We start from the raw sequence: 17,806 nt of genomic DNA, 5'->3' as shown, positions 1-17,806 counted from the left end.
TTTGAACTTAGACAAGTCCACAGTCCTTCACGAACTTAATAAGCAAGTTTCTCGACAGTCCTTTAGTAAGCATGTCAGCGACATTCTGTTCACTTGCAATGTATTCAACATCGATGGACTTGTTCTCCACTAGTTCTCTGATGAAGTGATGTCTTATCGCGATGTGCTTTGACCTTCCATGGTGCTTGGTAGTACAGGAAAGATCTATTGCTCCCCTGTTATCACATGCGATACTGATAGTCTCTTCTTCATAAAGTAGACCTAACTCACACAAAGTCTCTTTGATCCAGAGTGCTTCTTTTGATGTCTCTGTAAGAGCCATGTATTCGGCCTCGGTTGTTGAGAGAGCAACGGTCGGTTGTTTTCTACTCGCCCAACTAACTGCTGCTCCGGCCAGTGTGAACAGGTAACCGGTGTGGGAACGACGATCATCTTCATCTGCTCCCCAGTCGGCATCGCAGAAGACTTTCAAATTTGAATTGCTTGTCTTGGCGAATTTTAATTTCAAGGAACTTGTACCTTTTAGGTATCTCAGGATCCTCTTCACTGCGATCCAATGTTGTCTTCCAGGATTTATTGCAAATTGGCTCACCCGACTGACTGCATGAGTGATGTCTGGACGAGTTCCAATACTTGCATACATAAGACTTCCAACCACGTTCTTGTAAGGAACATCTTGCATTTCCTCTATTTCTTCTTGTGTGGTTGGTGACATACTTTTTGTAATCTTGATGCTTTTGTCAATTGGTGTATTCACTGACTTGGAGTCTGCCATCCCATACTTCAAGATTGTTGCCTCGATGTACGTTTGTTGGTCGACTGTGACTGTTCCCTTTTGCAAGTTTTGAACAATCCTCATGCCCAACAGATGATTGGCTGGACCTAAGTCTTTCAACTTGAATCTCTGTTTCAGTTGATCTCTCACACTTGTGATGTGATCTTCGTGACCTGCTATAAGTATATCATCCACATAGACTGCTATGATGAACAACTTTTCTCCCAGAGTTTTGTGATAAAGGCAGTGGTCAGTCTCTGATCTAATAAAATTCATTTCAAGCAGTACTGTGTCCAATTTTATGTACCAGCAACGACCACTCTGCTTTAGGCCATATATGGATTTCTTCAGAAGACACACTTTCTCTGTCTGAAGTTCATTCTCATCATAATGATCTGGTGATTCCATATAGATCTCTTCAAGTAGTTCTCCATTTAGAAACGCTGAATCGAAGTCTAGTTGGTATAGCAGTAAGTCTTGTAAAGTGGCGACTGCAATTACTAATCTGAGAGTGTTATACCTCGCAACAGGTGAGTATATCTCCCCATAGTCAATTCCGGATCTCTGTGTGTATCCCTTAGCAACAAGACGGGCTTTGTAACGGGCAACTTCTCCGTCTGAATTTAACTTCTTGCAGAAGACCCACTTGTTCTTGACTGTCTTGCGGTTGCTTGGCCTATTTACTATGGTCCAAGTATCGTTCTCTCTCAGTGCTGATAACTCTGTGTCTATTGCAGATTTCCATTTCGCCCAATCACTGCACGCTTTCGCTTCTTGAATACTCTGAGGTTCACTGAAAACAATATTCGCATATTCTTCCTCATATCTTCTGGCTGGTATGCCCTTGTTTCTTCTTACAGAAGCTCTTTTAGTTGGTTCGCTTCCTCCTTCAGTATTTTCTGTTGCAGGTATGCTTTCTATTTCACATACCTCTACTAGTGCTTGCTTTTCTTGCTCTTTTGCTTTTGTGGGTGATGCTGTTTCTTGAAATATCACATCTCTTGATTTCAGGAGACGTCTGTTCTCTGCATCCCAGAGCCTGTACCCTTTGCTCTCCTCACAATAGCCTAGCAATATGCACTGTCTTGATTTTGGGTCAAGTTTCTTCCTTCTCTCTTTTGGTATATGTGCATAAGCTCTGCTCCCAAAGACGCGGAGGTGACTGATGTCTGGCTTCTTCCCAGACCAGGCCTCTAAGGGGGTTTTTCCCTTCACGGCCACTGTAGGTGTTCTGTTTTTCAGGTATACTGCAGTAGATACAGCTTCTGCCCAAAAACTCTTCTCCAGGCCAGCATCGTTCACCATCGCTCGTGCTCTTTCAACGATTGTTCTGTTCGCCCTTTCACTTACGCCATTCTGTTCAGGCGTGTAGGCCATCGTCAGCTGATGCTTTATGCCATGCCTTTTTAGGAAGTCGGTTAGTACTTCATTTTCGTACTCTCCCCCATTGTCGGATCTCAGGACCTTTAGTTTTAGGCCCGTCTGAGTTTCCACTAGGTTCTTGTACTCCACAATTTTCTTGACCACCTCACTTTTCTTCTTTATGAAGTATACGTGTGTCATTCTTGTGGCGTCATCGATGAGAGTCATGAAGTATTTGTAACCACTGGTTGACTCCTCTTCCATTGGTCCGCACACATCTGTGTGCACCAGAGCTAGTTGTGTTTCTGCTCTGCCTGCTGACTTGGGAAATGGGTTGCGGGTCTGCTTGCCTTTTATGCAACTCTCGCACACAGGTCTTCCGGTGTCTTTCACTGTGATTCCTGTTGCCATCCCATCAGCTAATTTCTGGACATTATCATATCCTAAGTGTCCCAAACGTCTGTGCCAGAGCTCCATGGACTCATTTTCAGCAGAGGCTGCCAAAGCTACACATTCATCTGTGTCTAGGACGTATAGTTGGTTGCATCGGGTTGCTGAAGCAATTACAGTCCCTCTTTCATTATGCACCATGCACTTGCCCTTTGCAAACTGGACTCTGTAGCCTTTTGCCTCGAGTACGCTGATAGCGATGAGGTTACTTCCCAATTCTGGTACATACAGGACGTCTTGGATATCTGTGACTACTGTCTGTCCCTCAATTCTTAGTCTCACTGTGATTGTCCCAACACTTGAAGCAGTAAGGATCTTTTCACCAATCCCGGTAACTGTTGTGGGGTTACACTGTGTTAAAGAATTGAACCACTCCTTGTTGCAGCTGAAGTGTCTAGAAGCTCCCGAGTCCATGTACCAGAGATCCCTCCTTGGCTTGTCTGTTACATTCAGTGCTGACTCGTTCTTTTTATCATGCCGCTTGTGCATGCCACTAGTGTTCTTCAGCCTGCATTCTGAAGCCTTGTGCCCTACTTTGTGGCACACATAACATTTGAATGTGCATTTCTTGGGTTTCACACCCTTTGCTACTAAGGCAGAACCTTCAGCTATGGCATCCTTGTGGATTCTCTCTTGGAACTGTAGTAGTTTGGCTCTCACAACTTCAGTTGTAAGCTTGGTCTCATTTGACTCTAGTGCGACAACCAGAAAGTCAAATTCCTCTGTCAAATTCTGCAGCATTACCATTGCTACTTCTTCCTCATCCACTTTTGCTCCTACACACGCCAATTGCTGAGCTATCGATAGTATTTTATCAATATAATCGTTCATGTCCTTGCATGCATTCAATTTTGTTCCATACAGTGTGCGTCTCAGACTTATCCTTCTCATTAAGCCTTTATTTTCATAAGCACCTTGTAGAGTTGTCCACATGTCCTTAGCGGACTCCTTCCCACAGATAGTAGAATAAACATGCTGCTCCACAGCCAGGCCTATTGTGCCAATGGCCTTGTCTACCTCTTCTGGGTTTGGACTTTCTCCTGGGGCTATTGTGACTTTCCATAGCTTCTCCCTCTTAAGCTGCATTTCCATAGCGAACTTCCATGTAGTGTAATTCTCTGAGCCTTTGAGCTTTGGAAAGTTCATGCTATGCCCTGTACTGTGCATTCTCGTTAACTCTTCCACAAATGGCAATTTAGAAATAATTCCTTTGTGTTCTTTTATGTACTGCGCTAGCACTTTGTCTTCAGGGGGTTAATCTTCGCGCACGTGACGTGCTGGGCCCATAACCTATTGGCAGAGTGTATATAAGTACGTGCAGTGTGGTTGTTAGACCTCACACTTAGAAGATATAACCAGTTTGAAGGGTTTATTCAAGTGGCAGGCTTGTAGGTTACAACAGTACTTCATGTGTTAACTTCAAGCAGTAATACAACTTGTACATTTGGTAACGACAGTCTCTGGTTGTTACTTAGCTGTAGCGTTTTGGCGCGTGCAGGGTAAATGACAGTCTGCTGGTTTACGCTGCGGTATCTCTCCCAGTCTCGCTGCTGCCAATGATGACTGATCTCCCTGTGCAAAAGGTCACGCTGGTAACGGGTTTACAGCGGGGACTTGCTCCTATGCGCTCCGGTGCACGTGGAGCTACAAACAGCATGGACGGAGTCACACACGATCTGAGGCACACTCTAACGCGGGGACTTCCTCACAGGAAAGAGTAACGCTGCCAGCAGGGTCAGGGGTCTCTGCCCTGCTATTCGCTTAAGCGACCTGTCACTCAGGGTGACGCTTAACTACGTTGGCTGCAAGGGGGAAAAGGAAGACTGTAAGTCTTACACTAAGCAGTGTATGCGGAGACAGGCGCTGAGCGCTGCAATCTAACACTTTCCGGGAGGGTAGGCAAGCCTGGCTTTATCTATCTTGCCAACTTGATACATCTCCTCTTAAAAGCTTAATTTGTGTCTCAGAACAAGAGTTTTGTTTTTGTTTTTCAGAACCTGTGTCACATATAAATGCCAGATGTATCAAGCTTCAAAAAGTAATAAATGGAGAGTGATAAACAGCCAGCCAATCAGCTCCTACCTGCCATGTCACAGGCTGGGTTTGAAAAATGACAGGTAGCAGCTTATTGGCTGGTTGCTTATTACTCTCCACTTTATCACTTTTTGAAGCATGATACATCTGGCCCAAAGTGAGAGTCCATATATAAAAAAAACAACATACATATATTCATATCAAACATACTTGCCGAGTTTTACATTTGCCTCTCCGGGAGAAGCCCAGAGAGGCCAGCCGAATCTCATGGTCAGGGGATGGGAACAAGGCGTCTGACTCAAAGCCCCGTCCCCAATCCAGCAAACACGCGATTCACGTGGCCGCAAGTAGGGGACGGGCTAAAATTATGCGAAATGATGCGATTTGCATAATTTAGCCCCGCCCCCTCTCCGCGGACCAGTGATGTGCGGTAAACGCTGGTAAAACAATTAGGCGAAGGGGGGTGCAGGTGCTCTGGCAGGCAAGCGGGAGACTTGCACACCTTTCGGGGGGGGGGGGGGCGGCTCTGAATTTCGGGAGCCTCCCGGCCATTCCGGCAAACATGATAAAAAATGATCATACCAGAAAACAGGTGTCATTTTCAATTCCAAAAAAACCTTTATTACTGAAGCCAAACACTGTAGCTTACACCGGGGAGGAGGCTCAGTGAGTTTAGTGTGGAATGTAGACAATGGATGAGTACACAGAATAGAAAATGGGCAACAAATTACTTCAATACAGAAAGGGTTTGGATTCTAGTGTGTGGGGGCCTTTAGACCTTTCCAAGTAAGCTGATGACATAATAGAGATGGTTGAAGAGCAGCCTGATGTGGTGGTTGCTTTCACTCAATTTTGTTTTGTTTTTTACAACTATCAGGCCTCTCCACGCCACCCCGCACAAGTGAAATCCCGCCCCGAGAGAGCGCTCAGCCAATCACTGGCTGCCCATTCATTTGTATTGGTTTTTTTTTCTTGTGCTCCCAGCTCCTCCTGCCTAGCTCTCCATTCCCCTCACCGGCGTCCACCGGCTCTCTGTCCGCTGCCCCTGCCTGCCTCGCAGCATCCTCTGCCCGCTGCCTCGCAGCGTCCGTGAGACATCTTATGGGCCCAATGCTAGAAAAAGGGTGTGGTCAGTCATTAGGTGTGACCATACCTTACTGGGTATAGTGTGCCTTGTTTTGAATTTGTGTACTGAAATTTTGGGTACTGCTCTACCACTCTGGCTAATCAGGGACCCCCAGCCAAGCCCTAGGCCTGGGTAAACTGTACCCACCTCATGCTGCTCTTGGTGCTGTTGATATGTAGTTAAATGGTTCATTGATGCAAGCAGTCTTGCATGTCTTCGTGGCCACATGCCCCCTTACTGGTGCGACTTGGCCGCATGTATGAAGCATGTTCCGTGCAGCGGCGAGTTCTACACCAAAATATTTCTGCATTTTGGCAGGAGCTTTGAATAATGTCTCTGCTTTACTGGACGCGATCTTCTTCCGTTATGTGACTTTCAGCCTGTAGCTTCCCACTATGTTTCACCTCAAATGGCACGGTCCCGCGCAGACCTGTCCTCACGTTATCATGCCAGCGATCGGGTCACTGCCTTCTAAAACATCAGCACACTCATCTCCCATCCTCGTGACACGGGGGAGAGGTATCAAGCCATGGTGAGAGAAATGCGGATAAAGTTAAAATATGAAACCATCATATTCTGTCATTTTACAGGCTGTGCTAAAATGATATTAGCTGATTTGTTGGTTATTTATCCCTCTTCACTTTATCCCTGGGGGGGATGTACCAAACAACTGCGAAACGTCCCGTACTAATATATGCAAATGGTATTGCAAAGGGCAGATCTTGTGGTAAGAGCTGCACTTTGTGAAGCAGCCGGCGGGGGGTGAGCGGCTCTCCGTGTCTCTCCCCCCTCCTCCTGTGCCCGGCAGCCTCCTGCTCAGACGTCTGTATGTACTCCCGGCTCCCCCTCCTCCTCCCTGCACCCGGAAGGGAGATGTGCTGGTGCTAGGGTCACTGGTCCGGGCAGCACAGCAGGAGGCTGCCCGGACATCAGAAGGAAGGGGGGGGGGGGGGGCGCTACGGCCAGTGCAGGGGTCACGAAAAGAAGCCCACAGGCTTCTACGGGGTTACGTCAGTTAAAGCTGGCATAACTTCCTGCAGCAAAGCCCCAGCGATGGGGCTTTAGTGCATCTGAATATGCAGTAAAAACCCAGATAACAGGGTTTAAAATGCATTATCAGTTTAGTACATACTGTACCGCTCTCTGTAGCTTGATACATCTTTCCCACTGTGAGCATCCTAATGTAACCTCCCCCCCCCCCACACACACACACACACACCCCACCCACCCCATCCCCACGTGAAAACTGGGCTACCTAGATAGTAGATGAACTTTCATAAAGACAAATGTACTCTGAAATATGTCCAGTGCTTATGAAAGAGAACGCTAAACCATACTTGCCTACTTTTGAAAACTAGTTTCAGGGAGATTATAGTTGGTAATAGAATTTTGCACAGCACCCATTGAGGGGGCGTGTCATGCAACACCCGAAGGGCGTGTCTAGTTCCATATATGGAGAGATTGTGAAAAGAGATTGTGAACGTGGCACCTAGAATCGTGGGTGTGTACTGCTACATCTGAGAGGAATCTTTTATTATGACTTTTATCCAAATGTAGATGATCCCCAGAGCAGTTAGTAAGAGCTACTATACTTGGTAAAGTGCTGGGAAATGGTGCTGATGATTCAATGTAAATGTATCTATCTCTCATTCCTGATTTGATTATCCATTTTTAAATATTAGTAAATGTGTGTTCTAGCCCTGGAAGCTCAACATCAATTGAGATCAAATGTAATCAATCAAAATCGACCAATAGTAAATATACCACCAAGTTTCAAGAAGTCATGCTTATGTGACCATTGGGTTGCTTTGAGGACCGCGTTTGGAAACCACTGCTTTAGTTTATGTACATCACACAAGATGTGACCCTCACAATCTGGAAATGCTCAGGTAGTAATAACCAGTAAAATCCCTTACTGTGCTCTGTGTTAGTGGCTTCACTTTGACTGGCAGTCCGATCTGCAGTCAGGCAAGGCATTCCCACTGGGAGGTGTCCCCTCCCACCGGGCTTTTTGGCTTCTATGTGCTGCAGCCGAAGCAGCCCATAACAGCTGAGGGTATTCGCACCAAGGCCTGCGACAATCCTGGTACCTGTCATCTGCATTGTACATGCACCAGTACCAAAACAGGGTCTGGGAGGAGCAGTGTGTGAGCGGGGGCGGCAGAGGGGGTGCCGGCATAGTGGCCAGCGGCAGCCCCCTCCTGCAATCAAGTTGGAGCCGCCGCAGATTATAAAACCCATTTATAATAGTTTGACACATGGGTTTTGAGCTGTGTATGATAAACTGTGAAAGGACAGTAATTACCAAATCTAGATAAAGTAATGCAACGGGATTATTATTTTTAAACAAACATTTAACGCAATGGTGAAATATAATAGGATTATTCTGCCCTTGAGATGCCTTATATGCAGGGGTAAAAGTGAGGGGGAGCAGGGGTGGAACTGAGTTCCACCACCTCAAATGGTGAGATGGAACATTTTAACCTCCACATTGGCCCTGCACAGTAATTTTCACAGACGAAGCATTCTAGTTTGGCAGAGGGATTCCAAAAACCCTACCACTGGTCCTGTCTTTGCTGAATGGGGGGAGGTTGGTTGGTATCTAGGTGGCATAGAGAAATGAGTTCCCCCACCTCTGCATGACCACTTTAAGCCCTGCTTATATGGATCTATACTTTATCTTATATGGTAACAATTTGGGGCAACAGTGAAAGGGCCAGATTCTCTAAGCTTCAAAAGTGATCAAATAGAGAGTTATAAACAGCCAGCCAATCAGCTCCTGTCTGACATTTTTCAAACACAGTCTGTGACATTGCAGGTAGGAGCTGATTGGCTGGCTGTTTATCACTCTCTATTTTATCGCTGTTGAAACTTAGAGAATCTGGCCCCCAATGTGATAATAAAAAAAAAAAAATTAAGTGAAAGTTTGTTTCCATGTTTCTGTTACGCGGTTGTAGTCAGAGCTAAGCAGATCTGTATCCTTCTTAGGGCTTTACAGTGTATTTTTGTTATGTTACAGTAGACATACAGTATATACATTTATATCAAAACACACTAAAAACAATGTATTATTGAATGTATTTTATTTAAGACCAATGTGAGGAATGGAATCGACATGGCTTTGGAGTGGAGGTAATCGGTATATTATATGTAAACAATGTATACACCTCATGTAGCTTAAAATGGTAAGGACTTTGGGCACATCTTAATTTGTCCTTCTAGAGCCAACATCGTGCTTCGGGTAGCAGAATAGGAGGGTAATACAGTGGCAGAGAAGAGAATATATGTAGCACCATGTCTTCACACCGTCATAGGGATGTCATTATGCCTGGCTCTGGCTGGCGCGGGCCTTCCAGGCCTCAAAGAGTTGGGCCAGTTTAGCTTTGGCTTCTTCTGCTCGTGGCAAGAGCTGTTCTTTCAGGTTCTCAACAACTGGCGCCAATTTCTCTTTCAGGGTTTCGATTTGCTGGGAGAACTGAGCCCTGTATTCATCGGCCTTGGAGGCATAACTGGTCTTGGCTTCTTCCAGCTTGGCGGCCACATGTTGTCTGATCTCTTCACCGTATGGGGCCAAATTGGAACGAAGAGAGTCAACCTCAGCACGCAGCCTCTCTCTGACCTCCTCACCCAAAGGCTGAATGTTCTTGAAGAAGACCTGTATGTTGTCCTTGGTTTGTTTCTTCAGCTCTTCTCCATAAGGTTCCACTTTCTCTCTGAACCGTTTCACCTCCTCAGCCCATCTTTTCTGGAAGTTTTCCACCAGTGGACGGACCTTTTCTCTGAAAAGAGGGATGTCCTTCTCGATTTCTGCGGATACCTGCTCTCGCAATCTATCGAAGTATGGATTCAATTGTTTTTTCAAGGACAGAGCATTAACGCTGAGGCTATCAAACTTCTCTACAATCTTCAGGCTAAATAGAAGAGACGAGAATAAACATTAATGCTACTACACCAAGAGCACCATGCCAACATTCAGAATGCCAACACCATCATGGCGACAAGGTTGGACTGATGACATGTTTACAATGTTGACACCGACATTGTCAGAATATTGGCATTCATGAATTTAGGGTTAGTTAAGGCATCAATTGTGTATGTGTTATGGGTTGTCATGTTAGAACACATTCACAAAAATACTAAAGAAAAACATTGAATTGTCTGCTACAGATGGAAACCTGCAGGGAAGAAGAATGGGGGCTATTCAGAAATGCTTGCTCATGTGAGAACCATGGGAGCGAATGGCATTGGCGAGTTTCATACTAGCCCGGCCATTCGATCAATGGTGGGCGTGAAGTAGGCGCGCATGGGGCGGAAGCAGGGAAACACCTAGTGTTTTATGGGTGGGGGGGGCATGCGGGCAGCATCTACCTGCTCACTAGGCTGCAAATACACACAGCCTAGCGAACAGGTCTGAATAACCCCCAATGTGCAGACCTTGAAATAAATATTAATGTTTCAAAACTTCTACTTAGGATACATCAGTCTTCAACCCATCACAACGCCCTTCGGTGTACGGGTGCTACCAAGGACATAGATGAATTGATCATATATCATATCTCAACCTCATGTACATTACAGAAAGGACATTCAGATCCCATCTCTCCATTCTACCTACAGTACTACGGTGTTCTGATCCTTGCAATTGCATCTCAGTTCTTTCTAGGACACTTACTCAAGCTGTTTCCCAATGTCTGAGGTGTCCACCTGGGACACAGCTTCTTTACCGATGTCCCGGATTTTGAGTATGTAGCCCTCTATCACCTCCCGTACATGGTTTGTAGGGGTCTGGGGTTCATCATGTTGCCAGAAGTAGCGAGCCTGAGTTCCTGGAGGGTAGAAGAAGACACAGCTGGGGTTAGAATGCTGCACTGTCCTCTGCCATGTGAATCAGCCCTACCAGGCTGTATCAGTCTAAGATGTACTAAGCCTTGAAAAGTGATAAAGTGGAGGGTGTTCAAGGACCAGCCAATCAGCTCCTAACTACCATGTCACAGGCTGTGTTGGAATAATGTCAGGAGCCAATTGGCTGGTCATTTATCACTCTCCATTTTATCACTTTTTTTTCAACATTAAATCTTTATTAACATTTTTTTTTTTTAAATAGTGATAATAAGGGGTAAAAAAAGAAAAAGAAAAAGGTAACAAAGAGAAGGACGGTTGAGGAAGCAGGTTATACAAAGGCATTCTATTACTTTTAAAGATTGGTACATCTGGCCCAATTATGAGGAGAGTATGTAGAAAATTACAACAGTAACAGTCATTATAATGAAGCTTGTACAACAGGGTGCGTGTTGTGTGACGTAGCGCTATTTGATGATCTCGGCTGCAGATAGGAAGCGGTGATCATTTAAAAAGCAAAACCATCATCAATTTCTTCTTCTTCACATCTGCAGCCGAGATTGCCATAATTGTGCTGCATCACACAACTTGCACCCTAATACGTATTCACCCCCAACCTCCTTTGCTTGCTGCTGTGACTACTTTTGGCAGGCATGACAGAACTAGTGCCCTGTCCCTACAGTATGTATGCAGAAACCCTATAATATTACTGCTTTACCCTTTGAGTGCCAACAGCTCTGTGAGAGATGTCCAAAATATCCGCTAAAAATACCAGCGTCGCTCACATTTGTTATATAAATTCAAATAAAAAAACATTGTGTTAAAAAGAAAGATTCTATTTCCTATATAAGGGAAACATTACAGCTCATTATGATGAATAGAAATGTTTTTCACTTGGCACTCAAGGGGTTAAGAGCATGCACGTATCAACATAATTATATGACACTGCCGATTATAGAGAATATTTATCATATCAGAAGTCACTGCCTCAAAGATCAAAGTTTACAGTCTAAATTCCATCACACATTATCGGTCAGTTATCGCGCCAGTATGCTTTTGGAGTGTGGGAGGAATATGAAAACACCTGGATATACTGTACTAGCCACATCAACAATTGCAGAACTTGTGTAGTGTATTCAAACTCATCAACTATTGAGGCAACGGTGCACACCACTGTGTCACCGTGCTGGCCAAAGTATAGATAACCTTACAGTACATCTCCCATAGCCCCCAAACACCTACCTGTAAGGAACAGGAGCACAAGGCTTATGGTCCAACCTCTCATAGCTGCAACTTGTCTTTATTAACCTATATAAAAAAAGCACAAATGTTGAAGTCTTTAACATCCTTCCAGAGTAGCCAACAGAATATTGCATGGTTGCTATAGGTGACGACTATCTGGAAACTTTGTTAATTCTCAAGCACAGACAGGACAATAAAATACAGAATACAGGGGGCGAAATTTGATAGGATGAGAGATTCAGAAAGTGAGAGACTTGGTAAGAAATCTCCAGTTTTTTTAAAGCGGCAATCATTTACACATCAAAATCAAACTGGTTTTGCCGTGTAAATGATTGCCGCTTTAAAAAAAAACCCTGGAGATTTCTTACCAAATCTCTCACTTTCTGATTCTCCCCTATCCTATTAAATTTCACCCAGACATTTTTTGTGGTTATTCCTGTAACTTCTGGTGTAACAATACAACAATACACACATAATAGAATCACATACTGTATAAGTGAAATGTACTGTGCAAGTCATTGTAGCTATAAGCTTACATTTACACACAATAAAGATATATATATATATATATATATATATATATATATATATATATATATATATATATATATACAGTCCAGAGATCCGCACTCCCATCCAGGTGTATTTTGCAAAAATTGGGGTGCACCCCTAGGGAAAGGGAAATTTTCCAAAAGTAGCAAACAGTCCGTTTTTTTAAGCCAGAGAGGGCACTCACCACCACAGTAGGTACAACGCTTATTTATTCAGGAGTAATAGACAGGCATAGTCGTCAACGTTTCAACCCCGGAGGGCCGTTTTCAAGACAGCTATAGAGATCAGTGTGTCACCACAGCAAGCCTAGCAAAACGGCCCTCCGGGGTTGAAACGTTGACGACTATGCCTGTCTATTACTCCTGAATAAATAAGCGTTGTACCTACTGTGGTGGTGAGTGCCCTCTCTGGCTTAAAAAACCGGACTGTTTGCTATATATATATATATATATATGTGGAAAATAATGTGAATAACACAATACTGCATATAGACTGTAATCCAGGCTAATGTGCACTTATTGGATACAGAGGTTTCATGCGTAAATATTAATATCATTGATATGATTGTAATCATTAATTATCGATGATTATAATTATTAATGATATTAATACTATTCTGGATATCCCACCACTATGCAGAAGACCACCCCAGCTCACCTCCAGTAGTTTTGGATCAGAAAATAAGAAAACATTTTGAAGGGTTCAAATAATGCTGCTACAGTACTTGTTGGGCACCAACATGGTAAATAACTGGAGAATCACGGAAATTACTGACGCACATAGAAAATCACATGAGAAATATCACACGTTGCTTTTTAAATCACCTAGAATTTCCATTGAAATTAGTTTTAGAATGGAAATTTCATTTTAAGTCATCCAACAGCAAATACAGAATAATGCGACTGTGAAAGGGGTGAGAATGTTCCCGGGCTCATAAAATGAAGGTGAATGTGGGCCAGGAACATAGTATTTTGGCAAGTGCCTGCTCCGTGAGGGTGGCCTCAGCTCTTACCTGCTGTCCTTGTGGCTCAGTTGATGATGGGATGTGAGATCGGCAGCTCTCCAATTTTATACTCCTGTGTACACGCACGGCCTGCCATTTATCAGCTGAGATAAGCTGGATATGCAGTTTAACATGTGGAACTTGGGGAGTAAAGTTCAAGATGAGCTAGGAAAACACAAGGATCTGCTGTCTCATTCCCAGCCCTAGATACACACACGTTCTTTGTCTTATTCATGTATTCATATCATCTTTACCTTTTGATAAGAGACATTTAGTGTTATCATTAGTTATTGAAAAAAGGAGGAAACTTAGGGTCTGATCCAGAGACTCATTAGGTTTGGGTCTGAATTCAAGCCCATTTTCAAACCCTCTGTGCGAACGCCTTTGGCGATTATCACCCTCGCTGAGGTGTTCGCACTGTGTAAGGAGGGAAGGGGGCGGCCAGCGTTTAAAGGGCAAGCCCATAAAACCACCAGGCGTTCCCCTGCGAACACAGGCATGTCGATGCCTGCTTGGGGGCGCGCGGCTGAAGTCACATGGCATCAGCACCCACCCCGAAATCAGGATAAAAGTAAGCTCAGACTGATTTATCTGCGAACAGGGAAAAAACCATTGGATGGGCCATGTGACTGTATGCGAGGGGAGGTGTAAGTGTACGCATCCCCTCGCATGCAAATGTGGGGGGTTTGCTCTGCGAGGGCGTTCGGTCAGACAGCGTTTACATGTTTGCTAGGCTGCGAACATACACAGCCTAGCAAACACATCTGAATCAGGCCCTTATTACATTACGGGCCTAATTCAGGGGGTTATTCAGACCTGATTGCTGGCTGCTAAATCACAGCTCGGCGGATTATTAGGGAAAGCCTCTCTCCCTCCTTCACACTATGGGCCATATTCAATGCGGCTGGCGATGGGGTTAAACGGCGATGATCACGGAAAACCTCGCCATTTAACCCCCGCACTGACCGCTCACCGTATTCAATGTATACATGCGAGTATTCAACTGACACCCCCCTGCACACGCCGTTTCCACCTCGCTGGGTTTTTACAGCGACGTGGAAACGGCGTGTGCGGCCGCCAATACAGCGAGGCTCGTGGCTAAATGCAGCAGGCAGCGGGATCCCTGCATTAGCCGCGAACCTTGCGATTTGGGGGAATCCTCGCTGTCATCTGACCCCAGAACTCTGATTAGGGTGAGCGGCAGGCGCGGGGGTTAAACGGCTCGCTGTCACAGCTCGCAAAAAGCATTGGATACGGCTAGTAAGAAGGTATCTCCATAGGACTACTGCACCATTTCCCACCACTCCATAGACTTCCAACCTTTCACCCAGTCAGTAGAAACCTGTAAAGCAGAAAAGGCCTCATTGGACCCACACCAAGGGGGTTATTCTAGTCCTCACGCAGCGTTGTGTGTGGTTTAAATGCCGCCCCCCTCGCTTGCCGCATTCCCCGCATGGCTGCGAATCAATGTTTTGCATAAACGTCCATTCGCAGCGTTGGGTGCGGGGACCAAATTATTTGATGTTCCCTGTACAGAAACAGGGCGGGCAGCAGACATCCGGTGATGCCACTTGCCCACCCCCGGCAGCCGCGTCACTGCTTAATTATCATGGGAACGCCCAGTGTTGTCATAGGAACACCCACATGGGTGCAGCTCCTCACCGCCGTGCCTGCACTGGTGAGTGTGAAAAAGGTCGGCAATCTAGTAGGTCACTGTGCCCGCCCGCACCCAGTGTATGCACATGCACATAATGACAACATCGGGCCCTCGCGTGAATGCACGGGGGACCAAGCAAACCAAAATACCCCACCCCCAGGACACACAACTATGTGTATATCACTTTTTCACTCCCAATAATTTTGGTTACACACCACAGATACCGTCAGGACTACATTATCCCAATGTGCCTCCTCTCAGGTATGGATCATTGGCTCTACCCCATATAGGTCAACATACAGTGGGTCGACCATGGTAGGTTGACAATGCTTAGGTCAACACCTGAAATAGGTTGACATGGCTAAGGTCAACAGGGTTGGACGGTCGACACACGCATTAGGTCAAAATGGGAAGGTCAGCAGTTAAAAGGTCAACATGAGCTTTTCAAGGTTTGTTTTTTTGCGCGAATGTCGACACAGTCGACGTGGACACTGTCAAAGTGTACCGTGCCCCATGCCTCACTGTGCCCGGCACTAGGGTAGCCAATCCCGGGATCGGGATAGGTGGGATCCCGGGATTTGGCCTCAAAAAGTCCAGGATTTTAATCCCGGGATTTTGGGATTTGGCTGCGCATGTGCAGTCTAATGCCGGGCAGCGTCTGTGCACTCGCTCAGACACTGCCCGGCTGTTCCCAAATCCCGGCCCTGGCGTGTGGCCTGCGTAGCGTGACAGTAGAGGTCATGCTGTGCAGGCCACACCGTCACCACTCACTGCCCACTCTTCTCCGCCCGCCCGCCTGCCTCCGCCTGCTATCTGCTAAGGAGGAGGTGCACTTGCCGGGAGGCACCATGCACCTCCAAACCCACTCCCGGCCGGCCGCTCGCTAATGCAAGTAAATGTGCGGGTCGGCCGGTTTGGGGATGTCTATGGGATAGACAACATCTGTGCTGGTAATGGGATTGATGTTGAGGATGCCAATCCCGGGATCCCGGGAATCCCGGGATTGAGCATTTTTCAATCCCGGATCCCGGGATTGAAAAAATGCACCGGGATTGGCATCCCTACCCGGCACACTATTTTATTCGCCTTCCACGCTGTAGTGGAAGGTAGGGCTTGAAATACCACCCGTCGGCAAATGTTGGCTAAAAAAAGACCTTCCCTTTGTCGACCTAATGCTTGTGTCGACCTTCCAACCCTGTTGACCTCAGCCATGTCGACCTATTCAAGGTGTTGACCCAAGCCCTGCCGACCTTCTAGGTGGTTTCCCTACTGCACATACACAGAATGCTGGGAAATGGCCACTGCGCTATTTTCCCAAATATTTGTACATCACCGCTGCCACTGACGTCGGACTCCATAAGGATAAGTGTTGCAACAATAAGTGTAAGGTGTACGTCGTGGGCTCCGCTGGACTAGCCGTGCTATTGCCCAGGCCGCCCACTTTGTAGTCTGAGCTGCGTGTGGCCCCGGGCGTTCCCACATTCTCCCACCTCTAGTGCTCCGCCCAGTGGGTGGAGTTACACTAAATGACACCGGATTATCCTGTGTTGGAATACAGAAGCCTACTATAGGTGGACCGAGCAGAGCACTAGATCCAGATATATTAGGCGGCCGCGGCGCTGATACTAAAGGTGCCAATACATTATGGCAACTTCTATCCTCGGAGAAATCACCGGTGATCCTCTACATGTGTGGCCCGGGACTTTCCCAGGCAGCAGAATTGCATGCTGTACACTGGGCAATTTAACCGGAAATTTGGGTTCTTTGCAGCAATCAATCACAGGATAAGAACCCAAATTACAGGTGACTGACGGAGGGTCCAATGTGATGTGCACAGGATTGAGCATTGCATTAGACCCTCTGAGTCAGATTGCTTCTGAGCTGGACCCACGTGGCTGGGATTGCTTGCGATATATCGCATGCAAAAGGACCGCATGCGATCCTGTCGCCCAGGAAGGTCCCAGGTCAAAGGAGTACGGCGAGCAATTTTTCGAGGGGAGAAGTCTTTGCAGTGTATGGTTGCCTTGATATATCGCATGCGGTCCCAGCCAGGCCTGCCCAGCTCAGAAGCAATCCAAGAGGTTGCTTCTACAACCGGTGTGACTCACAGGCTCTGATGCAATGAGCACAGGACCGTGCATCACATCGGACCGCTGTCAGTCACATGCAATTTGAGCTCTTTCCTGTGACGGATAACCACAATTGCAGGAAAAGAGCCCAAATTGCAGGTGAATTGCCTAGTGCATATTGGTCTTAAGTGGACACCGCATTTGCAATAAGCAGCACAGCAGTGAGTGGTGCCGCACGCAGGCACTGCAGTGACCCTGAGCCTCACTGAGTGAAGCTTCCTAAAGGAAAGAAAAGTCATTAAGTGCAGCCCAAGGCAGGAGCAGCGGCACTAGGCTGCGTGAAGCCAGCAGGCAGCATTGGAAGTGTATTCAGACTTCAGTTCACTTATAGACGTTGTTGGTACAAGCAGGGTGGTGCGGGTAGGGGCATAATACAAGCAGGGTGGCGAGGGGTAGGGGCATAATACAAGCAGGGTGGTGTGGTTCTGGGGGGCAAGGGCATAATACAAGCAGGGTGGTGGGGGCCACAGAACAATTTTCCTGTGGTTGCCATAGTCTGGGTATGGGATGTAAGCCATTCAGCCCACCTCCTTCACTCTGTGAAATACCAGCCTCCCCTTCACTATCTGTCTCTCAGCCTCTCAACCTACCCTCATTAATCTGTGCCATTCCTCCCACCCCTTCACTCTGCGACTCT

The 17,806-nt window shown here is 46.3% G+C and overlaps 1 protein-coding gene across 1 annotated transcript; it reads right to left on the bottom strand.

Moving 5' to 3' along the window:
- Window positions 1–8,813: 8,813 nt before the first annotated feature.
- Window positions 8,814–13,863, bottom strand: LOC146042885 (uncharacterized). Its single transcript, XM_083163165.1, has 4 exons — window positions 13,393–13,863; window positions 11,829–11,894; window positions 10,420–10,573; window positions 8,814–9,658 (listed from the first exon to the last, which is right to left on the bottom strand). Exons 2-4 carry the CDS (start codon window positions 11,869–11,871, stop codon window positions 9,070–9,072), a joined length of 786 nt encoding a protein of 261 aa, XP_083019291.1. The 5' UTR covers window positions 11,872–11,894; window positions 13,393–13,863; the 3' UTR covers window positions 8,814–9,069.
- Window positions 13,864–17,806: the final 3,943 nt, after the last annotated feature.

Source organism: Crinia signifera, chromosome 19, assembly GCF_055691185.1.
Source record: "Crinia signifera chromosome 19, ASM5569118v1, whole genome shotgun sequence".
Classification (NCBI taxonomy): Eukaryota; Metazoa; Chordata; class Amphibia; order Anura; family Myobatrachidae; genus Crinia; species Crinia signifera.
Note: the sequence above shows the minus strand (reverse complement) of the source record. Positions and strands in the feature narration are given on the sequence as shown.

Excerpts from the sequence above, each read along its gene's own strand:
- LOC146042885 (XM_083163165.1), bottom strand. The coding sequence starts at position 11,871 with ATGAGAGGTTGGACCATAAGCCTTGTGCTCCTGTTCCTTACAG. Across the intron at positions 10,574-11,828 it reads TGTGCTCCTGTTCCTTACAG|GAACTCAGGCTCGCTACTTC; the intron begins GTAGGTGTTTGG and ends TCTACCCTCCAG. Across the intron at positions 9,659-10,419 it reads GACATTGGGAAACAGCTTGA|CCTGAAGATTGTAGAGAAGT; the intron begins GTAAGTGTCCTA and ends TCTTCTATTTAG.